General features: G+C 42.9%; 1 protein-coding gene across 1 annotated transcript in view; it reads right to left on the bottom strand.

Annotated features, from left to right (window-relative positions):
* Positions 1 to 6,695: 6,695 nt before the first annotated feature.
* Positions 6,696 to 27,723, bottom strand: part of CTDSP1 (CTD small phosphatase 1) — a 154,338-nt gene continuing 133,310 nt past the window's right edge. Inside the window, exons 6-7 of the mRNA XM_069227101.1 lie at positions 19,816 to 20,001; positions 6,696 to 8,457 (exon numbers count right to left, since the gene is read on the bottom strand). Of these exons, the coding sequence (XP_069083202.1) occupies positions 8,329 to 8,457; positions 19,816 to 20,001 (315 nt within the window). The 3' untranslated portion in view covers positions 6,696 to 8,328. The remainder of the gene's footprint in view (positions 8,458 to 19,815; positions 20,002 to 27,723) is intronic.

The following is a 27,723-nucleotide window of genomic DNA, read 5'->3' as shown; positions in this document are numbered from 1 at the left end:
ACTTAAGGAATATTGGCTACATGAGGTGTCTCGCATCAGACAAAATACATCAGAAATGTTTTTTTCGGTTTTTGTTTAAACAAATAAATGGCATGTTTACTGGGCCGATTAGATTTGGTATGGCTGAGTATGTGTGCCGCTACAACATAATAAAATTATTTCTTGAAAAATCAACGAACACCAAAAAGTGGAAGCAAGAACAATCACAGGCCATTTCTTTACAGTTCTTTTCTTGTCCCTTAAATATTGTAAGGCTTGCAGCATTGATGGTGAAAGCGTGGGACTGGGCCAGTGCATTTGCCAAAACTGTGGGTACACAATGTCAAAAGCAAAGCGGGCAGCAATCTCGATACCTCCGGTGGAAAAAGAGAACCTCTGGTTGATAGGGAAAAGGACATAAAACAAAACAAAGCCACCCAAAGCAATGCACTGAAGAGAAAGCAAACAAGGATTAGAAGTGGTGGGGTACTGCAGACTTAAGCAAACACAGGTAGATGCACAGAAAAAGATTGCACGGTTTACCACCATAAAAAAGACATAATGCTTGGAATCTAATGTGGAAACTGCACAAGAAGAACTGGAAAGCATGGCATAAAAAAATCTTCTTGAAAAACAAATGCAGAAACAGCAGAAATCTAGTGGAAAGCAGAAATAATTTCATCTGCTGCATGAGAACTGCAACCCTGATGGACAAACGACGAGGGTTAGGAATTCAGATGGGAAATGGGGCTGGGCCTTATACACTAGGGACCAACAAATAACTCTTCATAAAATTAGAATGGAACAAATGTTTGCTTCAGTTGGCATTCGATTTGGTACATTATATTTCAATATCAAACCACAGATTCCCAAAACCCTGCTTCAACTCACAAATCGTATTTTAATATATCTTACAATGATTCAACCTGGAATATCATAGTTAAATCTGCATCTCAGTATTTCAATTCTGCAATTTTTAGATTTCTTAAGTTTGTATTTCCATTCTCATATTTCGGATTCAATGCAGTATTTCTATCTGCAATTTTATTTATATGTGATTCCCAAAAATCAGTAAACAATTCTGAATTTGAAGTTGAAATGTTCATATTTCAATTTGAAATTTAAGACCGATTCAAAAATCGTAAATTCATTCATTCTTTAAGAGAGTGAACTAAATCCAAAGTTTTATGAAGAATTTAAATAGGACTTTTCACTGTCAACTCATTTTAAATGTAGACCAATTTAGAAAATAGAAAAAATTAGATGAATGTCTGAATTTTGGAAAAAAAGATTTTGGGAAAGCAAAGAGGAACTAAGGAGCAGTATGGAAGAGTTTTTCCAAAAGATTTTGTGTACAGTTGCTTTGCAATTATATAGAAAAACGATGTGATCTGTGGAAAAACAAATACACAACAACTTTACAATGTTCGCAAGATAGGAAAAATGTGAAGTAGGGGCGTGTGGTGCTATTCCCCAAAAGGGGAAAAAAGCCCACAAATGTCATACCATATTTGAAGTTATCTGAACTGCCAATGCTAAAACAACGTTTACAAATATTAAGTTGGTTTTCAGTAATGCAGATCAGTGCAGTAAACTGCTGAAGTATAAAAAAAAGTGTTTCTAAACCTGCATCAGCTATTTACACTAAGCAATTCCCACTGCACCGTATCTTTCATATTGCTAAAGTGTTTGGTAGCAGTCAGAGCAATGGTGCTCAATCTATTTTTGCCCATTCTGCAAGGCCAAATCTATTTATTTCTTCATATTTGATATACCACTGGAAAATACATCAGTAGTGTCACTCTTCACCCAAGATACCTGAAAAACAAAATACTTTATAGCTAATTGTCCTTGTTTCTTTTTCAAGGTTTCTTTTGGTCTTTAACATTTTGCCAAATTCCTTTAGGTTTAGGGAGCCGGTGACGTCTACCCAGAGTTCAAATTGGAAAAAGGCAACCTCTCCTCTTGTCTGTCGAAGCTAACTTCTGTCACTTTTTCAAATTTCTTCTTTGTTTCTTCCTTATAAAAATAAACATTGCTTTGAGGAGGAATACAAAATTCCCAGCTTCCTATCAACAATATTAATACCTTTGAATGTTTCCCATGTTTTTTGCATACACTAAAAATATAAATACATAAATGTACATCTATGCATATATATATATATATATATTTATATTTATCTAGGTGTGCCCAGTTGAAAATCGCATACCCTCTCAATACTACAAATGGTTCTATCCTCCCCTCCCTCTTCACTAAAACACACACAAACTCCACACCCTGATCACTATCTTTGCCAATGGGAGGACCAGATCGCTTCTTAAGATATGAATTGGTACTTATTTTGCCTCTTACTTTTATATCTGTGAAAAATGGAACAGTCGCAGAACGTATCTCGGCCTCTGTCTTAAGGCAACAAGTGAATGTGGGGATTTATGTTAATACTGTGCTCGAACCCAGAGCTGGAAGCAAAGGCAACCATCCATCTTCGAGGCATAGGCAGAATACTTGTATTTTTTAGGGGGGGAAATCTGTGTATTTTCTTTTGAACAAGAGGCAACAATAATTAACATGCAGTTAGCTTTGCTGCTGTGTCTGTACACCCCTCCTCTTTCAAACGGCCACACAGCAAAGGCCCTAGAAGTGGCATTTTCTCTCTCTCTTTCCCGCCACGTCTCGCTCTGGGGTGGCTGGAGCAGATACAAACAATGGTCTAACAGTGTCAGAGCATACACGCACAGATGCAATGACGCACTCAAGGGCGCTGGAGAGGGATGTGGGAAGGTCTACAGCAGACACTCTCAGGAGACTCATTCTGAAGGTTGTAGAGCTCTCACGGTAATTATTAAACAAATCCACGTCTAAAGCTATCATTGTTAGACACTTTGAAAACCCACAATTCAAGACTTCCTTCTAGATGATCTACAACAGACGCGTCCAAAGGTTTCATCCTGAGAGTTCTAACGTAGAGACGCCCAATGATTTCATTCTGGGTGTTTTTAAAGTAGTCCAGCATAGTGCACCCAAAGCTCGCATTCATTGAGCCAAGAGCAGATAAAAAGTCATGTCTCCTGGGTGTGCAGTGGGAATTAGACAGTCAGTCTGTGAACAGACATCAATACATCACTCTGGGAGTTTTAGAGAAAGTCTTATTCTGGAAGTCTGGGGCAGACACTCACCAAAACAGCAGTTGCATCAATTTTTTTCTACAAATCCTTCAGCAGATGGAGCGAAATGTTCCAGCTCAGACATACTTAATAATCATTCAGGGAGTTCTAGCACTGACCTGGTCAATGGTCTCATTCAGGAAGTTCTAGAACAGACAAAATCAATGGTCTCATTCCATGGGTTCTACAGCAAAAACTTTGAAGTATCATTCTGGCAGTTCTAGAGCAGACGCATGCAATGATCATGTTTTGACAGTACCAGAGGAGACGCAATGAATGATCTCATTCTTGGAGCTCTGCAGCAGACACACTTATAAGTATCACTCTGGGAGTCTGTCCAAAAAATGTCATAGGATCACAATCTGTAAGACCTTGAACTGATGCACAAAGTTCGCTGTGTGTTTGTGCTTTTTCCTGCAGGGCTGGTACAGCCAAACAGCAAAGAACATAAGGCAATGCATCCCTTATGCTACTCACTACACCCCAGCAAGTACACATGAAAGCATCCTGCAGTTTTAAGACCATGCTTAAAAAAAGGCCAAAGACGTGCAGACAACAGAACCAAAATGTCCCATTTGTCCACCTAAAAACAGGTCCACGCAAAAACAAAGGCTCTTGCCATATGAAGCTGACCACGAAAATGTTATTTACAACTGGAGCAAAAATAATTTTTTGATTTCCTTGTGAACTGCTCGACTGCTGAGTGTCGAAAAAAGGCACTGTGGTGCACCCAGAAGATTAACCTAAAATTAACTTGGGAGTTCATGTGTGTATTTTGCTGTTTATATTTCTCAATAGACTGGTGACCCTGAAAAATGAGTACAGTTGAAACTAAGTAGTATAGAGTGCCTGGGCCTTTTCATCATCACCATGCACGTGGGGGCAGTGAAGATGCAGATGTAATTATGATAGGAACACTTGTGCTGGAGAGTTTGGGAAAGTTAGTGAATTTTCACTACTTGCACTACTCAAGATGAAAAAAGGCCCACAGCTCTCTGGTTTCCTGGTTCTAATAGGAATTACTGGGTTACTGAGCCCACATGTTCAAACAAGCACTGGCAATATCAACCGTTCTGCTGTTGGCTGCCAATGTTTTGGTTTTTTCAATACTTGTATTGTCATGGCTTATAAAAAACTTTATTTTGAAGGATCTGCTGGGTTGTCATCAATATATAAATAACAGACAAAAAGCAAAAATGTTTGGCTTTACAAAGCACACGTTCCACAGCAGTCTCCGGTAGTCAAAGGAACTCCTTTGTGTGGATGTGCTCTTTCTGAAAGACGACAGTGCCATCACTCACAGTGAAGTTAGCCGATGGCTGAAGTGGGCTGACCCACTGCCTCGTGCTATGTTAGGCGGAAGAAAAATGGGAATGAGACAACAGACCAATAAATGAAGAAGGTTGGCTCAAGGCCCATTTAACTATGTATATCATTTCAATATATAATTTTAGCAAAATCAAAAGGTCTTGGCTAACACCATACTTAATGAATAGGCTGTATCCACTGTAAAGAAATGCCAAAAAGGGACACATTTCTTTTGCAAAATGTCACTTGAGGGATTATGGACAAGCGATCACTCTACTTTATCGCAGCTGTACTAGCGCTATGAAGTAAGAGATCTGCACGTATCTCGAAATAAGTTGAAAAGCATTTTCTGCAGCCCTTTTGTTCTTCACGTCAGGGATTTCTCATCCAACTTCAGTCTTAGCCTCAGAAAGACAAAATATGAGTTTCCTCAGCTTCTACACTAGTTCTGAGGTGGAGTGGAAAACAGAGAAGAAATACTTCCACTGCAAGAGCTTGTTGTGTAGCAGCAACAACTGACCTAGGAATCGCCACTCACCGCTGTGGATACGCAACATTAGGAGCATCGTGACTCATGTAATGGGGCGCAAAGACTATTTACTACGGGATCTTTGTGCCTAGGAACATGGCACCCATGATGAAACAGGAGACACTACTTAAACTTAGCAGAAAGCATTCATAAGCACAGTGGACGTGATGGACCGGAAAAGCCTTCGACTCTGCCATTACCAGCACAGCAGCAACAAAGGCAAACAAGCATTTTCAATGCAACGGGTCTCGCATTTGCTCGAGTCAGAGCTATTAGTGTTGTAAAGGAAAAAAAAGCAGCACGATCACACTATGTAAAATGCAGCGCGATCGCGTTGCGTGGAAAATAAACAGATAAAGTAGTGCGGACCCCAGGCTGAAAACATCGAGCCTCGTATGTTTCTAGTAGTTTACCGGTGCTGTGTAGGTGGGCTAAACACTGGAAAAGGCATGACGTATGCATGACTTTCAAAAATGAAAACAAGCAAATTTTAATAGGCAACCCACGAACCGATGTAAGTGACTCATGTGACATGGGTGTGGTTTGAAACCCAAAGAGAGATTACAGAATGGACGGAGCGCTTTGTGCTCGCCCATAAAAAGGAACATCCACTCAATGGAGGGGAAGCCGGTGGTCAGTCGCACAGTGGACGTGCTGAACTTGGGGAGCCTTCTATTTACTGCTGGGGAGGCCTAAACTCAGTGACTGAGCTAGCAGCACAGCTCCTTAAATTATGCTAAATTACAAATTTGAACACACCTTCCTCAAATCAAAAGCATAAACCCACAGTTCGTTGAATAAGACACCGCCGCCATCCAACCTTGAGAAAGATCACAAACATGGTACCCCAAAATATCTTCACAAAATTATTCAGACTGGTCGGTGATGAAAACCTCGAAACACAGAAGGCAATCTGGACGGCTAACAACTGTATGAGAACAAACTGCAGACTATGTGCTATACAAATGCCAATAACATAACATATTTTAGTGAGAATTTGCTTTGTGTAATGATGAATGACCTGAGGATAGGCCCATGATGCAGTGAACTGAGGTCCCATTCTCCTCCTGCCACCATGACTCCGAGTAAAAGGAGCCTGTGATGTCCAACAATGGTCCTTCTACATAACACCATCAATACACAATTAAGTAAATACATTACCTAGACTGCCCTTTTTTCATTCAGTTTCGACATCCTGAGAAACAGCAGACCCAGGAAGACCACTTGCTTGCAGGACACCAGTGAGGATTTCCCATTCCACTGTGCTTGCCGCATGGACCATGCTTGGAAATGTGGTCTACAAATCCTAGAAAGATACAGCCGCGGAGAAGGAGAGGCACAGAGTGGCCACAGAAGGGTTCACAGAATTGGCTCATTAGTTCTTTGGAATGCCCAAGCTGATAAGTGGGGGTTTTGTTTGTCACCAAATAATGGCCAATCACTTGTCAAAACAACCAAAGGGACAGCCAATCAAGAGGAGAGGCGGTGTGACCCGATGACAACAGGCACGTGACGACCTGCTGACCTCCGGAGACAGCAGACACTGCGCAGATCCAGCCTCATGAATCTGAAAAGGTAACACATTCACAACAGCAATTCATGAAAATAAGGCACAAATATTCATCTCATTTCCGGAAACACCCTGCTGTGTCTCAAGATGCTTGAAGGTGCCTGGTGAGCAAGGGTCACAGTAATTCACACTTGCCATTAACGCCCATCAACAAACAAAACATTTTAATGAGAAGGACTGCAAGATAGTGGAGAATTCCAGACCCAACCACTAGATGGTGAAATAATGCACAGCATGTGAATCCAGAAAAGATTCACGCTGCAAAACCCTCGTCCAAATGAAGTCTTCTCTGCATCCAAAGATCAGATTACTGACCTGGCAACAAAGAGAGGGGGTTCCTCTTTCCTTAATATCCTGCAATGTGCATATACTCTGCGGTTCAGGGGCAACCTCTCGCGAGACGCAAAGGCAGGTTCAAATGAAAGGCCATTTCTTTGAATAGGCTTAAAACAAAATGGATATCTCGTGTCAGACAACTGACCACAGGGGTTGCAGTGGGATCACCAGATTATTTTACAGCCACCGAGTAAGTCCCTAGATAGTGAACAATTTTTGGCTAATGGTCATGCAGGGTAACCCATTTTTTGCAACGCGAATGGAAGAGCAGTCCGTAATCAATAACTGATGTGTTTGCTATATACGCTGCTGTTTTGTTCAACACAACTGTACGCTCTACTGACTGGCGGGAATCCCATTCAAGATGGCTACTAAAATATGCCGTCACTTCCATTGCAAAGCATAATGACAAAGTAATTCATTTCTAGGGCAGCTTTCCCCTGATTAGGGCTGCTCATCCTCAACGGAAGTGAAAATTGGAGGGCACAAATGTGTTTCACTTCTGTCTGAAGTGGCTGCCAGACAACTGCTTGCAAAACCACTGACCGACCGTCCGACAGGCAGGCCAGCCACACCGCCACCATCTGCTGGCCGACAGGAAAAAGCAACAGGCAGCGCAATAAAGCCCTGCTTCATATGCAATATTCTAAAATCTTTAAGGCGCTTAGAACAGTTGAACTCCTAACTGTGCATCGGCATGCTTGGGCTCCTTGGCATACACTGACTCCAAGTATCGGTCGAGAGCTGCAGCCCTCGCGTCCGCGAATGTCCTTTGTGCATCACTTCTTGGGTCAGGGTGTACCCAACACGATACAGGCAGCACTCTATTTACCATTCAAGGGCTTGAGTTCACTTAGAAATCTGAAGCAAAACAAGAAAAATACTGTTATGTGAAACCCCCCTCCAGCCCTCTAATATAGCCCTCCCCCAAACCCAGCCTCCCCCAAATAGAGGGTTCTTAGAACCCATTGGTTCATCATTCGTTGCGAAAATACCTTCCCTTCTGTATACTGCAGAAAAGAATCCGTCTTCCAACCCGCCCCTCCCCAGTCTGACTCGCCACATTTACAAATCTGATTAAAAAAATATAAGATAAAAAGATTTAGTTCCATATCGCATCTTTCAAGTGTTAAGTGTTGAGATGCTGAGCTTTCTTTACTGCGCACCAGTCCTCTGACGGTGTAGAGGGTGCTCCATCAGGTAGTCGTTGTGAACACCCTCCCCCTCGTTACCAGCACTGGAGTCCTCCAACAGCAGCCCAAGTTCAATCTTCTCAAGTCAATTTCCGGAAATATGCTGGTGATGGGAACTCTAGGTTGGCTGGGAAGCAGGAAGTCTGTGATAACAGGAGGGCACGGAGAAGAGAACACTGGATGCTCCCCCCTCCGCGGCCAACTCTTCAAGCAAGGCCCCGCTTGTACCCAACCCTGGCGGGGTCACTAGCTGCTGGTCCTCTGCTGCTTTAGTATTGTGTATACGTCATCTACTTTGCTCAGTCTCTCGAAGAAAGGGAGGAGGTCTAGGAGCTCCGTGTCGGACATGTCGTCGAACCAGGAAGCCACAGGCACCTATGAAAACAGAAAGAGGCCATTAGAATTCAGAGAATAGTTGAATTAGACAAAAACAAAACTTGGGCATACAAAGCACGCAAACGGACTCGCTGAGACACAGAGGAACTGGGCGCCATCACACTTAACCAACATCTCCACCAGTGGTGCAGCAACAAATCCTGCATGTAAATGAATACCATTGTGCAACAATTAAACCAAGGGAAGGCATTTACCACTTACAACAGCCACCTATGGCAGAGCTATCGAACACTACGCTAGCATTTTAATCCAACTAAGGTATCAGCACAGAATTGTCATCAATGAGTATTTGCACTGCCCTATGAGGCTCACAGACTTGTGAATACCCCAGACCACAAGGAGCCATTTCAATGGCAGGAGCACACCATAAAAACCAAGTTAACGTTTTTTTTTTATTAAAACAATTATCAATATTTGAGAGTGAAAAAGAAAAATTGAGCAAAAGTTAGATTTGTTACTCTGAGTGAGTGACTTAATGCATTGCATTAGCGTCCATCATCAGTTCCGAGAAGGATGGGACTGGAAAAAAATGACAAAAGAGAGTACTGCAAAATGTGCACCTTTACACAAAACGTAAAAATAGAAAAATACATTGTAGAAGTAAAAACATGTGACACTTGAGAACAATATATTATACTAGAAAAGTATGACTGCCTGCAAACATGGAAAGGTTATCTATAAAGGAGGGCCCCGCGACACATCCTCCATTATACATATACATATATACATATATATATGGAAATTGTCATTGTCACTTACCCAGTGTGCATCTGTTCGTGGCATGTAGTGCTGCAGATTCACACGCTGTGCATATATCACCATCTAGTATTGGGCTCAGAGTGTTACAAGTTGTTTTTCTTCAAAGAGGCTTTTTTTGAGTCACAAGATCGAGTGACTCCTCTCGGTGATAGTGTGCATGGGCATCGACTACTTTATTAGATATTTTTCCCGCGGGTGAAGTAAGGAGTGAAGAATTGTGTATGTACAAAAATATATAGAAAGTAAAGAAGATGTCAATGCAATTTTTTTTAAACATATTTACATGATTGAGTAATACAATGACTACAGGCTCCCAGGAAGGGCACATGTGAATCTGCAGCACTACATGCCACGAACAGATGTACACTGTGTAAGTGACATTTTCCTTTCAATGGCATGTGTAGCTGCAGAAACACATTCTGTGCATAGACTGAAAAGCAGTTCTCCTCCCAAATAAGCGGCGGTTAGCCACTAGGAGTTGAAGTATTTTTAAATAGTGTTTTTAGCATTGCTTGACCAATATTCGCTTGTTTGTCAAGATAACACATCCACACACTAATGTTTAGTGAATGTGTGTGGTGTGGACCATGTGGCTCCTTTGCCTATGTGTGCCATTGGTATATATCCTAAGAATGCCATTGAGGCACCCTTTTTTCTAGTAGAATGTGCTTTTGGAGGCACTAACAAATTTCGTTTTGCCTGGAGACAGCAGGCTTGAATATATTTTACAATCTATCTAGCTAATCCTTGTTTCGAAATAGGATTACCTTTATGGGGTTGTTGGAACGCAACAAAAAGTTGTTTAATTTTGATAAAGTCTTTCATTCTGTCTACGTAATACATTAGAGCTCTTTTGAGATCAACAGTGTGGAGACTCCTTCAGCAGTAGAATCTGGCTGTTGAAAGAAGACTGGCAATTCGACTGACTGATTAATATGAAAGGGTGAAACCACTTTTGGTAAAAATTTTGGATTTGTTCTAAGTACTACTTTGTGTTTGTGTATTTGGAAGAAAGGTTCTTCTAAAGTAAATGCTTGAATTTCACTTACTCATCTTAAGGAAGTGATTGCTACCAAGAAAGCAACCTTCCATGTGAGAAATTGAATAGTGCAAGAGTGCATGGGTTCAAATGGGGGACTTGTGAGCACAATATTAAGATTCAATGCCGGAGCTGGTGGTATTCTAGGTGGAATAATTTGTTTAAGCCATTCCATATATGCTTTTATAACAGGAATCCTAAACAGAGAGGCATGTTGTCTGTTTTGTAGGTAGGCTGATATTGCTGTTAAATGAATTTTAATAGCCAAGATTTGCTTTTTGCAAATACAGCAAGTAACACACAATATCCTGTACTGATGCTTTAAGTGGATCAATATTTTCAGGCTGCCAGAAATATATGAAACGTTTCCATTTATTTGCGTAGCACGGCCTGGTTGTCGGTTTACGTGCTTGTTTTAGAATGTCCATACATTTTAATAGAAGCTGTAGGTATCCAAATTCTATGACCTCAGGAGCCAAATCGCCAAGTTGAGCACACTGGGTGCCTGATTTGACCCCTGTTCTGAGTTAACAGGTTAGGTCTGCTTGGAAGCTTGTGATGTGGTACTAGTGACAGATCCAACAGTGTTGTGTACCAGTGTTGAGGTGCCCATGTGGGAGCTAGGAGTATCATAGTGAGGGAAGTGTGACACATTTTGTTGACCATAAATAGAATTAACAGGAGAGGAGGAAAACCATAAGCAAATATCCCTGACCAGTTGATCCATAGAGCATTGCCCTTGGATTGAGGGTGTGGGTATCTGGATGCAAAGTTTTGGCATTTAGAGGGTCATTCTGACCCTGGCGGGCGGGGCGTGAACCGCCAAATGGCCGATCCGCGGTCAGAAGACCGCGGAGGCCATTCTGATTTTCCCGCTGGGCGCCCGCCAAAGGAGCGCCCGCCGGCCCAGCGGGAAAGGCCCTCAACAATGAAGCCGGCTCCGAATGGAGCCGGCGGAGTTGCAGGGGTGCGACGGGTGCAGTTGCACCCGTCGCGATTTTCACTCTCCCTGGGGCCCTGTTAGGGGGCCCCTGCACTGCCCATGCCAGTGGCATGGGCAGTGCAGGGGCCCCCAGGGGCCCCACGACACCCGTTCCCGCCATCCTGGTTCTGGCGGTGAAAACCGCCAGAAACAGGCTGGTGGGAAGGGGGTCGGAATCCCCATGGCGGCGCTGCAAGCAGCGCCGCCATGGAGGATTCTCCCAGCCGGGGGTAATCCGGCGGGAAACCGCCGGACCCGGCTTGGCGACCGCGGCTGTCGTAATACACAAGGAAGCACCGCCAGCCTGTTGGCGGTGCTTCCGTGGTCGTCGACCCTTGCGGTCGACGACCGCCAGGGTCAGAATGACCCCCTTAGCGTTTTTGCTTGTTGCAAAAAGGTCTATGTTTGGTGTTCCCCACATTTGAAAGCAATATTGAATTACTTGCGGGTGAATCTCCCATTTGTGTATTTGTTGCTGCTTCCTGTTAAGAAGGTCCGCTAGCTGGTTGTGTATCCCTGGGATGTATTCCGCCAGCAGGTGAATGTGATTTTGAATTGGCAATTTCGATATTGTTTGTGCTAGAAGGGACAATTGGGATGAGTGTGCCCCCCACCCCGTTTTTTTCAGATAATACATTGCTGTCATGTTGTCTGTCCTGTTAAGATTTTTTTGTGTCTGATCTGTGGTTGGAATGTTTTGATGGCTAAGAACACTGCTAGTAATTCCAAGTGGTTTATGTGGTAAATTTGCTGGATTAAGTCCCATTCCCCTTGTATTGTGAGATTGTTGAGATGGGCTCCCCAACTTGTCATTGACGCATCTGTTGTGCGTATGGTCTGTGGCACAGGGTCCTGAAATGGCCGCCCTTTTGCTAAGTTGTTGTGAATCCACCATTGCAGAGATTTGTAAGTTTGGTGGTCCAACACTAGATCCTGTAGCTGACCGTGTGCCTGAGACCATTGTTGTGAGAGACACTAGTGCAGTGGTCTCATGTTTAGACGTGCATTGGGCACTGTTGCTATGCATGATGCCATCATTCCCAATAGTTGCATGACAGATCTTACTGTGTAAGTTTGAATGACTTGCAATTGGGATATGAGGGAGTGAAACGCTTGTATCCATTGTGGATTTGGGTAGGCTAATGCTCACTGAGTATTCAGAATTACTCCTAGATAAGGTTGAATTATGCTGGCTGAAGGGGAGATTTCTGGTAATTGATTGTGAACCCTAATTTGTGTAGGGTATCTATTGTGTATTGTGTGTGTTGTTGGCAGTTTGGAACGGTACTGGAGTTTATTAACCAGTCGTCTAGATAAGGGAAGACATATATGTGTTGCCTTCTGAGGTATGCTGCGACTACAGCTAGACATTTTGTGAACACTCTTGGTGCTGTTGTTACCCCAAAGGGTATTACCTTGACTTGATAATGCTTGCCTGCTATTAGGAACCTTAGGTACTTGCGGTGAGCTGGGTGTATAGGAATGTGGAAGTAAGCATCCTTTAGGTCCAACGCCGTCATGTAGTCTTGTTTTTGTAGCAAGGGAATGACATCCTATAGAGGGACCACGTGAAAATGAACTGACTGATATATAGATTTAGAGGCCCGGGATCGAGAATGGGTCTGAGAGTACCATCCTTTTTTGGTATAAGGAAGAATAGGAAATATACTCCTATTCCTTGCTGTGAGATGAGAACTACTTCTATTGGCTCTTTGAGTAGTAGAGATTGCACCTCCTGTAGTAGTAGAATAGTGTGTTCTCGAGAGAGTCTGTGAGAACGAGGTGGAACATTTGGTGGAGTAAAGATGAGCTCTAGGCAATAACCATTGCGGATAACTGAGAGCACCCATTGATCTGTAGTAATTTGCCAGTAAGAATGGAATTGTTGCCGTCTTCCTCCCGCAGGAGATGTATGGTGCTGTGGAAAGTTTCGCAAGTCATTGTTTTGTGGATGTTGAAGAACCCTTTGAGGCTGGAAATTTACCTCTGGCCCTTAAATTGTGTCCCCTGTAAGAGCCTTTGAATTACCCCCTTGGGTAATACTGCTGGCCTTGCTTTGAATAGGTGGTGGAAGCTTCTGTAGTTTGTGTTTTAAAACCTCCCCTAAATTGTGGTTTTCGAAAGGAACCCCGAAATAGTGTGGTAGAAAGAGCTCCCATGGCTTTTGCTGTGTAAGAATCTTTGAGTTTTGCTATGGTTGTGTCCACCTCTGGTCCAAAAAGCTGCTGTTTGTTAAACGGCATATTAAGGACCGCCTGCTGCATCTATGGTTTGAAACCTGAGGACCTCAACCATGCAGGTCGTCTAATAGTGATGCTGGTAATTAATTCCTCTAGCTGCAGTGTCGGCTGCATCTAGAGCAGACCTAATTTGGTTATTTGTGATGGTCTGACCTTCTTCTACAATTTGTTGTGCCCTCTTTTGGTGTTCTTTGGGTAGGTATTGCAAGAATCCTTGCATCTCATCCCAATGTGCCTTGTCGTATCTTGCTAACATGGCCTGGGAATTGGCAATATGCCTTTGGTTGGCTGCTTGTGTCATCACCCTTATCCCTGTCGCATCACATTTACGGCTTTCCTTGTCAGGGGTGGGGTATCCCCAGAAGACTGACTATTGCCGTGCTTCCTGGCTGCATTGACCACAATAGAATCTGGTGGTAATTGTTGTGTGATGTAAATTGGGTCTGTTGGTGCAGGCTTATATTGTCAATCCTTGGTATCAGAACTGCAGCTTTACCTGGTTCTTTGAATACTTCATCTGCATGCTTAAGCATACCAGGAAGCATTGGTAGACACTGGTATTGCTTGTGAGTTGAGGACAGGGTAATAAAAGGAAATCCACATCTAAAGGTTCTGCATGCATTTGTACTCAATGGTATGCAGCTGCTCTCGATATAACCTGGTTATATGCTTTACTATCCTCTGGTGGACATGGTCTGTTATATACAGATCCAGATCGTTAGATGGGATAGGATCCGAATCGTACATATCCCATGGGTCTATAGTGTAACTGGAATCACCCCTTTCTTCTTTTTGTGAGGAAGTGTGAGAGTGTGATGGTGAAGGTGGAGTCAGAGGTTGGGGTGAAAAGGAAAGTTGCGGTCAATGTGGTGGAGAGAGCTCAAGAGGTTTCGGCTTTTCCTTCTGCTTGTAAATTTTTGCAGGTGGTGGGGCAGTATCCAGAGTCTCCTGAAATGCCAACTTCCTTTAAGTCCATGGAGGCGGAGAAGTAATACTTTTTCCATTCTCTTTCTGGATTTGGATTCTCCTTTGTTTGCGCTCCATAACCTCCAAAATGGGTTGAATGTCTGATTCCTCCATTTGATGTCCAGAAGCATGTTTTGTGCTTATAGAAGAATGTTCGCTAAGTATTTTGGGCACATGTCTCATTCTAGTCGAAAGCCCGGTTTTCTCTGTAGACGAGGGGTTTTTCGGCTCCGAAGTTGGACCAAGATGTTTTGGGTCCGAAGCTGTTAGCAGAGGTTTTGGCTCCGAAGCAGACCATACCTTTTTCGAATCCAATGATGTTGGGTGTCGACTCGGTTCGGGCCTGCATTTTTTGTCTCGACCCAGACACCGAAACAGGCGTTGTAACCTGTTGAGAGAGTGCTCTGGCCTTTTTCGGCACCGAACCCAAGGGTCGGTCAACAATTAATTTTTTCCAGGTGGAACCATGGCTTAACAGCAGTGATGCATCTGAGGCCTTGCCCGATTTTTTAAATGTTGGTGCTGGGGCAGGTATACTCACGTACTGCGCCGCTCCTATTGGCTGGCTGTCATTGTCTGAACCCTGCTCAGAGTCAGAGTCTGGGATCAAAACTTCCGTTTGTGCCTGCTCCTCTTGAAGGGCGTCGGTGTTGGACTCTGATTTGGACACCCTCTCCAGCCTTCTTGCCCTTCGATCGCATAACCTTTTCTTTGATTGAAAAGGCCGATACGCCTCACAGCTTTCTTCTTGATGTTCTGGTGAAAGGCAGAGATTACAGACGAAGTGCTGGTCAGTGTATGGAAATTTGGCATGGCACAGAGGACAGAATCGGAATGGAGTCCGATCCACCAGCCTCTGATGCAGTAGGGCCGACCAGGCCCAAAGAGGGTGCGAGCGCCCAAAAGGGCGTTTACTTGATCCCAACGTTACTATCAGATCGAGTGCAGAAAGAAACCGTGTTTGAAACAATAGCAATGGTATGAGAAAAGTTTGAAAAATTATAGAATTTCTAAACCGAAAATCCCGGAGCGAGAGGGAACACATCCGAACCACTCGACAGAAAGAAAACAATCTAACAAAGGAGTCAATGCTCATGCACACTATATCCGAGAGGAGTCATTCGATCCCGTGACTCGAAAAAAGACTTCAAAGAAAAACAACTTGTAACACTCCGAGCCCAACACTAGATGGCGATATATGCACAACATGTGTACCTGCAGCTACACATGCCATTGAGAATATATATATATATATATATATATATATATATATATATATATATATATATATATGAGACTTGGCGCAACTGCAATGAAATAGCTGATTTATTACTGAAGATGATGCATTTTTTCTGTATTTAACAATCTTCATTCTAGGGGTACAATTCTTCTTGGTTTTCATTCGACAACATTCCAAGCTTGTGGTCCTTGAGTGCTACTGAAACCCAGTCCAAAAAAGTGAAATGCATCATTACGTTATTTTTTGGTGGTCCAGCATGAAAATGCATTTTTCATTTGAGAATGAACTCCGCCTCGTGGAGAGCAACAGACATCATGCAATAACAAAAGACAAAAAATAATTTCAAGAGTACTCATTGAACAACAAGCTCTTCAAAAGACTCTGCAGGTGAGAATATATATATATATATATATATATATATATATATTGACAGACCGATGATGGTGACAGACAGAGCCTTCTGTCCCATGATGGCGAGAGGCAGACCCTTCTGAGCTATCATGGTGAGAGGTAGACCTTTTTCTGACATATGATGAGAGGAAGATCCTTTTGACCTATCATGGGGAGAGGTAGATCCTTCTGTCCCATCACAGTGAGAGGCAGAACTTTCTGACCTATGATGGCGAGAGGCAGACCCTTCTGACTTACAATAGTGAGGGGACTGTTCTGTCCTATGATGGTCAGAGGCAGACCCTTCTGACCTACGATAATAAGAAGCAGACCCTTCTGACCTATGATGATGAGAGGCAGACCCTTCTGACCCATGATGATGAGAGGCAGACCCTTCTGACCCATGATGAGGAGAGGCAGATCCTTTTGACCTATAACAGTGAGAAGGGATTCTTTGACCTATGATGGTGAGGCAGATTCTTCCGATCTATGATGGTGAGGCAGATGCTTTTGACCTATGATAGGGAGATGCAGATCCTTCTGACCTATGATAGGGAGATGCAGATCCTTCTGACCTATGATAGGGAGATGCAGATCCTTCTGACCTATGATAGGGAGATGCAGATCCTTCTGACCTGTGATGTAAGGCCGTCTCATTGCATGAAGAGGTGAGGTGTGACTTTTTTTTTTTTTATGAGATGTGACCTTTAGATGGGTTGGATTAGCCCAGGTTTTGCTATCCTTATGAGATCAAGTCACAAATAATGATTGCAAATGGGAATCCTTGAAATATTCTGTGATTATGCTGAAAATCTGGGCCTCTACAAGACCAGGAGACAGAAAATGCAAGACATCAATTCAGTGCCACAACCCCTAGGATAATTTCCGCAACACCAAGCAGGAATAAGTTTATGATGTTTCCTGCCCTGGGTTTCTAGTAGCTAAAGAAAAAGCTGGGGAAGAGTCAAGCATAGAAAACTTAAGAAACCTGTGCCTGGTCTGCTACTTGACACACTTACCCCCCCCACCCCTGTAAATTCCAGAAGTTGGCTCCATGCCAACGATTCCAGATCAAAGCCTCTCTGGAGGTTTAATGTTTGCTAAGAGAGTTCTCAATTACGTACAGCAATGGCTGGTGACACTGGCACATCCTGGTCACTGCAGGAAGCTGTTTTTGTGCACACGGAAGGCTGCCAATCACTCACTGCAACACCACCCTTGATTCACCGAATTAACTCTCTTCGGGTTCTCTTAGAAAATCAACTACAGGTGTTTACATTCTTCTGTTGGCATTTATCTAGTGTTATGTACTCATTACAACAGTGAACTCCTTTATCTATTACTCTCACATTAAGTAAATGGTCATGTGCTGTGATGAAGTTTTAATAAAAAGTCCTGCCTTTTAAAAAATGCTGACTTTCTGAAGAGCAAAGATATGTTTCTGTTTCATACACATTTCAGTTAACATGTTTTGGGATTAAGTCAGAAGTTTGCAGTCCTTTACCAATCAGCAATGAATATACATCTAACAGACCTTGTGGCTTAGAAAAAGGAGGACTATATTGATGTACATGAGACACACAGAGTGGTAGCAGAGGAATTTATTGACTGGTGTTTGTGTGTCATTTTAGATCAATTTTCCTTAGCATCCTCACAACACAAACTAAAAAAAGTCATCAGTGGTGACTGGCAGACTCACTAATGCCCGGTGCAGTGAAAATCAAGAGACAACCGACTATCCCACCCTCAAACCACAGAGTCTCAAATGAAATTCACTGCAAGGTCCTTCACTGGGTCTCCTCCTATCTTTCCATCCAACACAAGTTTGTTCACATGGGCACCTCCAGGTCCCAAAAGATCGCCATCACCTGTGGAGTCCCCCAGGGTTCCATACCATCCCCGTCATGTTCAACCTCTACATGAAGCTGCTTGGTTCTCTCCTCACAGAAAACACTGAGATTCACCAAATATGCTGAAGATGAACAACCTCAAAGCCTCCTCTGGTTCAGACACCCCACACCTGAAACACTGCCTGCACATCATCCAGACCTGGATGTCCAGCATCTACCTAACGCTCTACCAAATCATGACGGATTACAATTATTTACCAAGAAAAACAAACTGTGTAAACCTGGCTTAATGACATGAAACTTGATGGCTTTGATCTCACCTTTCAGCGTCTGCCAAGTCACTGGGATTCACCCTGGACACCAACCTCAGCCTCTAGGAAGACATTGCCTAAACACCCGCAGGCAGCCTGGCGGCAGCTATCTCTTCTGAAGCAAATTAAACAGTCTTCAAGCAAGCAACTTCAGAACTGCTGCTGAAGCCCTGGTACTCTCGCATCGTGATGGCTGTAATGCCCTGCTCCACGCGGACACCCCTTGTGGGCATCCTATGTGCTGCAACTCTTTTCCTCCAAGGCCTGAAGAAATACAACCACATCACCACATTTCATGATATATTTCTATTAGCTCCCCTTGCCAGCCCATACCATCTTCAAAAACAGCTGCATCATTTACAAAGTCAAGACAACCAGAGCCCCTCATTTATTTTACAGACAAGCTCACCACGTCTGATGGTTCTCAGCACATCTGCAGCAGGAAACCATCAGACTGCAGACTAATAGGTTTAAAAAAAAGAAACAAACAAGGCAGCAGGTCTTTTTCAATCTATGCACCCCAGAGCTGAAACAACATCCCCCTATCTGGCTGCTCCAATTTAAAAAAGAGCTGACGCCTCGCCTCTTTAAAGCGCACTCCAAACCAATGCATTAACACTTCACAATCCCTCACATCACTGACGTTATGCTGGACTTGAACCATGTAAAGCGCTCTGCTGCCTTTTAGTTACGCTTGCACTAGAGAAATGCCACATACATACATACACACATGCACACTATCCCTGCCATGCAGCATGAAGAAAATGATATCAACACTAGGGCCGAGAACAGTGGCAGTGAGTATAAGGAAGAAGCATACTGAAGAGTGACAAAGTGATATTAAATGTGAAGCCATATTTGTGGATGCTAAGCAATTGGTACTTGGCTTCATGCTAGAATGGTGCAACACAAAGGTTTTTTTTACAACTTTGGAGGAGGTGTTAATCCGTCCCAAAAGTGACGGATATACGACCAGCCGTATTACGAGGCCATTATATCCCATGGAACTCGTAATACGGCTGGTGGTATATCTGTCACTTTACCGTCACTTTTGCGACAGATTAACACCTCCTCCAAAGTTGTAATAACCCCCAACGTTTTTTGACAAAGCGAGAAATAAGTACATTGGGGTTGGAGAGGTAAAGATTAAACAGCACCCTTTAGTCCTTAAACATGGTTTCCAAAAATAAGATACTCCAGTGTAACTAGTTCTGCAACATAGAAAGACAAAGCACCAATGTTGTGGGGGCTAGGAGGGTTGGAGGGTAAGGTTTAAATTAATCTCAACCACTGGCCAACCCTTGGGGTCGCATTCAGAGTCTGTTTTTGGTTGGTTTTTTTTGCCTTCTGCGCCACTCAAACAGGGACCAACCATAGCCAAATTAGCCTAGATCCTTCTCCACTGGGAAGAGTCCAGCCCAAACTACAAGGCCACATCTCCTTTGAAGGGGGAGACAAGCAACACCAGGCCAGTTACAGCCTTGTTCGTAGTCATCTGGGAGGTTGTGCTTTCCCTCTTGCAATGCAGACCTTTTGTCTAACCCACATCTCGGTACGTACAGCATTATCAGGATGGAAGATATAGGAGGCAGGTGAGTTGTCGATGATGATCAGCTTATTTAAATCTCGTCCCAGTCGGCTCAGGTCTTTAACATAGTTCCCTCTGTGGAAGACGCAGGATTCCCGGAAGAGCCGAGAGCGGAAAGCACCCCACTTGTCCAGTAGGTCGGCCACTGGGTCAGCATACTACACAAACAAAATAGAGAACAAATTCAATGATGTCTCCAGACTTCACCTTTTTAATGAGTTAGACATGAAAACAATATGCATCACAATACTACTTAAAGTAGGTTCTAGCCATTTACAACCACACTTATTTTGATTTGTGTCTCACTGAGTAAAAATTCCTGGGAGTAAGTAGATGGTTCATGAGTACATACGGATAGTAACACAAGTGAGACTGCAACAGCCTTTGTTGACTGAAGGAGGTCTGTCTCAAAGTCTCATTCCCACACACCCTCTCCAGACTACTGACCTCAAAGTGTAACTTTTTCCCCAAATTCCTTTACTGGCACAAATAAATTCAGCTTCATGTGCTGCTATGGAAAGCAATGCCTCTCACACACGGAATTTCAAGCGGGTACTTATTTAAGAGGCTGTAAGCACCGCCCTCTGCACATCCAAAGACTCACAGGGTAAAAGCAACAGTTTCAAGTTACTTTGATGTCTCAGGTTACACTCTGTAAATTCAGATGCCTTTAGTTGTAGGATTGATACACTAGTGAATAACTCAAGGGGCGACCTGTCTGTGTGAAAGTATGTTTTTGTGAACCTTCATCTTCACTTTGATCCTGCCTCCCTGTGCTGTGCCCTGCACTCAGCTGGCCTCCCATACATTTTGTGGTCATCAAATGACTGTCTCCTCCTTTTTTTCCTGACATGTCTCTTCCTTGCCACGTCACTTACTAGCCCAGGTGTCAGGACTCTGTGCCGTACCATCCCACCAGCGATCGCGCGCCAACACAGATGAGTGGAAGATGGCCTCATGCATCGGACTGACCTTGCTTCAACGTCTGCGTCGGACTGACCTTGCTTCAACTTCTGCGTCGGACTGACCTTGCTTCAACTTCTGCGTCGGACTGACCTTGCTTCAACTTCTGCGTCGGACTGACCTTGCTTCAACTTCTGCGTCGGACTGACCTTGCTACAACTTCTGCGTCGGACTGACCTTGCTACAACTTCTGCGTCGGACTGACCTTGCTACAACTTCTGCATCTAAAGCAACTTGCTAGAACTTCTGAATCTAACGCAACTTTCTAGAACTTCTGAATATGACTGACCTTGCTAGAACTTCTGAATCTGACTGACCTTGCTAGAACTTCTGAATCTGACTGACTTTGCTAGAACTCTGAATCTAACTGACCTTGCTAGAACTTCTGAATCTGACTGACCTTGGCTAGAACTTTTGCATCTGACTGGAGGTAGCTAGAACTTCTGTGTCTGACTGACCTTGTTAAAACTTCTGAATCTGACTGACCTTGCTAAAACTTCTGCATCTGACTGATTTGGCTAGATCGTCTGTATCTGGCTGACCTTGTTAAAACGTCTGGGTTGAAATGACCTGGAACTTAAGCACCAATGTACAGCTTAAGCTGTTAAGTGTGGCAAAAGAGGGGTATTGCCAATCAGGCTGGCACATAATGTCCTACCAGTAAGAGAATGAAATGGTGGCTAAGCAATTAAAAGCCTTCTCTTACTCATACCTGCAAGTTAATAGGACTGTCTACCAGACGAGGGTTCAGTGTTATTAAAGGCCATATCTAGCATGACTGTGGGATTGGGACAGAATTCTACATCATCCTCAGGTTGTTGATTGCAAACTTGTGCGAATATACATTCTCACCCCAGGGACCTGACAAAATGTTAATTTCAGACTTTTTGTAAGCTTTTATTCTAGAATATCGGCTTTATCTTAACAAGAGAAGTGTAATGGGTCAACCTCAGAAGAAACTGGTCCATGAACCATCATTCCATGATCTTCTGATCCCCGTCAACTAGGGGTGTTTGGGCCTCCAGTTTGTTCTTTAATGGTGGTCATTCTCCTGATATAGGAGACACACTGACTGGACTCCATGATTTATGAGCTTTATTGAAAGCAGGTTAAGGAACTGCATGAAGTCTGGACTCTTGCCAAGTAATTCAGATGTTGTCAGGTAATGACAAAGGGGGTGATTGCTCGTTTCCTTCATGTTGATTGTTCTGGTGTACCGTTCTCACCGCTGCGGAGTACTGCATACAAAGTCTTAGCACAGACACTGTACAACTAACTCAAGCTTTGTTTACGGGCATGAGTAAATCAATGAGCTTTGGATAAATTGCATCAGACCTAACTTCACGTGACCTACCATGCTGGTAATATTGCAACCATGCACCTGGAACTTGTCATATCCCCTATATTTATGACTCTCCACCCCGATTCTAGGGCCTGAATAATTGTCTCCATTCCATTTAACAGAGTCCAGAGGACTCCTACAACCATGTGCTAGTCAATAACACTGGAACACCTCTCAACGGGGATTCTCTCAGTTTATTGTGCATCGCTTTTGCTGATGTTGCGCTTTTAAGAATACAACTAGCATCTTCGTACCTCAAGGGCCCCCAGCATGCACCTTAATATCACTTATACAAAAGCAACTTATTGTAGTAGGAATAAACAAATATGGACAATTGCTCATGAGCAGTGCATCTCAGATTCTGCTACACAACTCAAAGGCGCTCTATACTAGAGTGAAACAAGGTGGGGTGCGGCTCTTTGATTTTCAGAGACAGTTCTTGTAAAATCTTCTTGCAAACCCTCCGGGCTGCTAAAACACTCCTGAAGGTTCAAATCTGAGATTATTTCGGAAAGAGCAGGTTACTAGACTAGCGTGCAGTGACCAGTCTGGTTGCATACAATTTAAAGTGTTTACAACAGACTATTCCACTTGATGTACAGTCAGTCTCCTCACATTTCAACGCATGACTCAACAACTTTAGTTTTCATCTTAAACAAAACATCATAATACTTCGGAAAAGTGCATCTGTTGCCACTTCTAATGCAGGATTGTAATGCCCAATGCTGAAATACCTCGACTCATTTTGTATTCTTATATTTTACATTCATTCAGGATTTGGTTTGCTTTATGCTTTTTCCCCTTTGTTTCCCTTGCAATGTGTTAAGTATTTTTGTACAAGAGAATGTACAACTTGCCAGCCTCTTCCAACATGTGATTTGTATTGTTGTATCATGGCAACTTTTAATTTTGTCTTTCTGCATAAAAAACAATGTTTTCTTTGAAATAAAAAAAAATGTAAGACGATGTGGCCTAATGGGATAAAAAGGACATGCATCGCTTCCAATGTGATCCACTTTATGACTGATCAATAATCAACTGTACTGCGACATGGATCCCCCTGAGAAGGGAGCGCTGTTTGTGTTGTTATCACTAGCAATCCAAAGCCTGAACCTAAGCGTCAGACAGAACCTACCAGATACAATGTATATCTGAGATGTAGTCACTATCGAGGGGCACTCAGAAGCACGTGCCACCATGCACCAAACACCAACATCCAATGCACCACCGAACCAGAACATACAACCAACACAGCTCAGCACCCCGTGCCGTCGGTACCCAGGGGTTTCACCAGCACCTAATAACCAGGCAACAAAGCATTCTAATTAAACTTCGCTGAGCAGGTAAACAAATCTATCAACTAACTATAACAGATTACATTGTGCAGACCACCCAGCACTCTTGTGCATGTAACTCAAACCTCACACAACCATACCACGAAGAACCAACACAACATGTTAGATCATCACATTCACATGTGCCATGTGGCATCAAAGCTATAGAAATGCACAAGCCCAATAGCTGTTCCCGGTCAGACTTGCAAAGAAGAACCGGTCAGCACTGTGGAGAGTGTTAAGTGGCAGAGACCCATGGCACGTGTGGGCAGGTAGGCACGCACAGATATGGAAAATGTCACTTACCCAGTGTACATCTGTTCGCGGCATGTAGTGCTGCAGATTCACATGCTATGCATAGCTTCCGCCATCTAGTGTTGGGCTCGGAGTTTTACAGGTTGTTTTTGTTCGAAGAATTTTTTTTTCGAGTCACGGGATCGAGTGACTCCTCCTCTAGGTCATAGCGCTCATGGGCATCGACTCCTTCGTTAGATTGTTTTCCCGCAAAAGGGTGTAGGAAGAAGTGATAGAGTTAAAGAATGTAAATGTGCTATAAAAGTAATAAGTACATAAGATGTCCATGCAAATGTAAATGTATATACATATGTACAAATAAGAAACTTCAACGACTACAGGCTTCCGGGGAGGAGGGAGGGTTCATGTGAATCTGCAGCACTACATGCCACGAACAGATGTACACTGGGTAAGTGACATTTTCTGTTCGATGGCATGTGTAGCCGCAGATACACATGCTATGCATAGACTAAAAAGCAGTTGCTCTCCCCAAAAGAAGGGGTGGCTAGCCTATAGGTGTTGAAATTGTTTGAAATAATGTTCTTAGGACAGCTTGATCAACATTGGCCTGTTGCTTTGAAAATACATCTACACAGTAATGCTTTGTAAATGTATGTGGTGTAGACCATGTGGTAGCTTTGCATATGTCTGCCATTGGTATGTTTCCTAAAAATGCTGTAAAAGCACCTTTTTTCCTAGTGGAATGAACTTTAGGTGTTATCAAAAGTTGTCGTTTTGCCTTAATGTAACATGTTTGAATACATTTAACAATCAATCTAGCTAATCCTTGTTTAGAGATAGGATTACCTTCATGTGGTTGTTGAAAGGCAATGAAAAGCTGTTTAGTTTTTCTAAACTCTTTTGTTCTATCCACGTAATACATTAGAGCTCTTTTAAGGTCTAGAGTGTGAAGGGTCCTTTCAGCAGTTGAATCTGGCTGTGGGAAGAAAACTGGCAATTCCACTGTTTGGTTAATGTGAAAAGGTGATACAACCTTTAGCAAAAAGTTTGGATTAGTTCTAAGTACAACTTTATGCTTGTGTACTTGGAAAAAGGGTTCCTCCAGAGTGAATGCTTGTGTTTCACTAACTCTTCTTAATGAATTAATTGCTACTAAGAAAGCAACTTTCCACGTTAGAAATTGAATCACACACGAATGCGTGGTTTTAATGGTGGCCTCAGTCTTGTGAGCACAATATTTAGATTCCAAGCAGGAACTGGTGGGGTTCTTGGTGGAATAATTACGTTTTAGTCCCTCCATGAAGGCTTTAATAACTGGAACTCTAAAGAGAGATGTATGTTGTATAGTTTGCAAGTATGCTGATATGGCAGTAAGATTAATTCTAATAGATGAGAACGCTAAATTTGCCTTTTATAAATGAAGTAGGTAGCATACAATATCTTGTATTGATGCTGTAAGTGGGTCAATATTTTTAGATTGACAGTAATAAACAAAATGTTTCCACTTGTTAGCATAGCATTGTCTAGTTGTAGGTTTGCATGCTTGTTTGAGAACTTCGATACATTCTAATTGAAGTTGCAAGTACCCACATTCTATGACTTCAGGAGCCAAATCACTAAGTTTAGAGCAGTAGGATTGGGATGTCTGATTTGACCTTTGTTTTGTGTTAACAGATCGGGTCTTTTTGGAAGTTTGCAGTGAGGTACTACTGACAGATCTAGGAGTGTTGTGTACCAATGTTGTTGTGCCCACGTGGGGGCTATGAGTATCATGGTGAGAGAAGTTTGACAGTGTGTTGACTAGAAATGGAATTAGCAGGAAAGGGGGGGGGGGGGGAGTGTAAGCAAATATCCCTGACAAGTTGGTCCATAGAGCATTGCCCTTGGACCGAGGGTGTGGGTGCCTGGATGCAAAGTTTTGGCATTTTGCGTTTTCGCTTGTTGCGAATAGGTCTATTTCTGGTCTCCCCCACTTTTGAAAGTACTGTTGAAGTATCTGAAAGTGAATCTCCCATTAGTGTATCTGTTGGTGTGTCCTGCTTAGCAGGTCCGCTAGCTGACTGTGTATTCCTGGGATGATTGTGTATTCCTGCGATGTATTCTGCTAGTAAGTAAATGTGATTGTGAATTGCACATTTTCACATTTGTTTGGGCTAGAAGGGACAGTTGAGGTTAATGTGTCCCCCCTTGCTTCTTCAGATAATACATGGTTGTCATATTGTCTGTTTTTATCAAGACAGTTTTGTGTCTGAGAAGGGGTTGAAACGGTTTTAGGGCAAGGAACACAGCTAATAATTCTAAATGGTTTATGTGATAACTCAACTGTTTTGAATTCTATTCCCCTTGTATGGTAAGGTTGTTGAGATGAGCTCCCCAATCTATCATTGACGCATCTGTTGTTATTGTGGTCTGAGGCACATGGTCATGAAAGACCGCCCCTTCATTAAATTGCTGTGATTCCACCATTGAAGAGACTTGTGTGTCTGGCGGTCTAAAAACACTGGATCTTGCAAATGACCCTGTGCTTGAGACCATTGCTGTGAGAGGCACTGTTGTAGTGTTCTCATATTTAATCTTGCATGCGGTACTATTGCTATGCAGGATGCCATCATTACCAATAGTCTCATGATAAACCTTACGGTGTATTGTTGATTTGGCTGCATTTGTAGTTTGAGGTTTTGGAAAGCTTGTATCCTTTGTGTATTTGGATAGGTTACGGCTTTTTGTGTATTGAGAATAGCACTAAGATAAGGTTGAACCTGTGCTGGTTGTAGATGAGATTTTTGGTAATTGATAGTGAACCCTAATGTGTGTAGGGTTTTTATTGTGTATTGAGTGTGTTGTTGACATTGTATAATATTGCTTGATTTTAGTAGGCAATCGTCTAGATAAGGAAAGACATGTATGTGTTGTCTTCTTAGGTAAGCTGCTACTACCGCTAGACATTTTGTGAATACGCTTGGAGCTATTATGCCGAATGGTAGAACTATGAATTGGTAATGCTTTCCTGCTATCACAAACCTTAGGTATTTTCTGTGAGCTGGATGGATGGGGATATGAAAATACGCATCTTTGAGATCTAATGCAGTCATGTAATCTTGTTTTTGTAGTAGTGGAATGACGTTCTGCAGAGTCACCATGTGAAAGTGTTCAGACAGAATATATATCAATTTAGTGGCCTGAGATCTAGAATGGGTCTGAGAGTGCCATCCTTTTTGGGAATGAGGAAGTATAATGAATATACCCCTGTTCCGTGTTGAGATTTTGGGACTAATTCTATTGCCTCTTTTAGCAGTAGCGATTGTACTTCTTGTTGTAACAGAATGTTGTATTCTGGGGACAACCTGTGATAACGAGGAGGAATGTTTGGAGGGATAGAAATCAATTCTAGGCAATAACCATTGCGGATAATTGAAAGTGCGCACTGGTCTGTGGTGATATTTTGCTATTGGGATTGGACTGCTGCAGTCTGCCCCCCACTGGAGATGTGTGGGGTTGTGGTATGCTTATAAAGCCATTGAGTGGAGACACTCTTTGAGGCCTGGAATTTGCCTCTGGCTGTGAAGTGTTGGCCTCTATAAGAGGCTCTAAATCCACCTCTCTGGTATTGTTGTTGGCCTTGTTTAGGTTGGGAGGTAGACGCATCTGTAGATTGGAGCTTGAATCCTCCTCTAAATTGTTGTTTACGAAAGGAGTCTCTATAAGGTATCGTGTATAGGGCTCCCATTGCTTTAGCTGTGTCTGAATCTTTCCTGAGTTTCTCGATTGTGGTGTCAACCTCAGGACCAAACAGGTGTTTCTTGTCGAACTGCATATTTAGTACTGCCTACTGTATTTCTGGTTTGAATCCAGAAGATCTTAACCATGCATGTCTGCGTGTGGTTATAGCAGTATTTACGCTCCTAGCTGCTGTATCTGCAGCATCAAGAGCAGACCTTATCCGGTTGTTGCTTATTGCCTGACCTTCTTCAACAATTTGTTGAGCC

The sequence above is a fragment of the Pleurodeles waltl genome, chromosome 3_2, assembly GCF_031143425.1.
Source record: "Pleurodeles waltl isolate 20211129_DDA chromosome 3_2, aPleWal1.hap1.20221129, whole genome shotgun sequence".
In the NCBI taxonomy this organism is placed as follows: domain Eukaryota; kingdom Metazoa; phylum Chordata; class Amphibia; order Caudata; family Salamandridae; genus Pleurodeles; species Pleurodeles waltl.
Note: the sequence above shows the minus strand (reverse complement) of the source record. Positions and strands in the feature narration are given on the sequence as shown.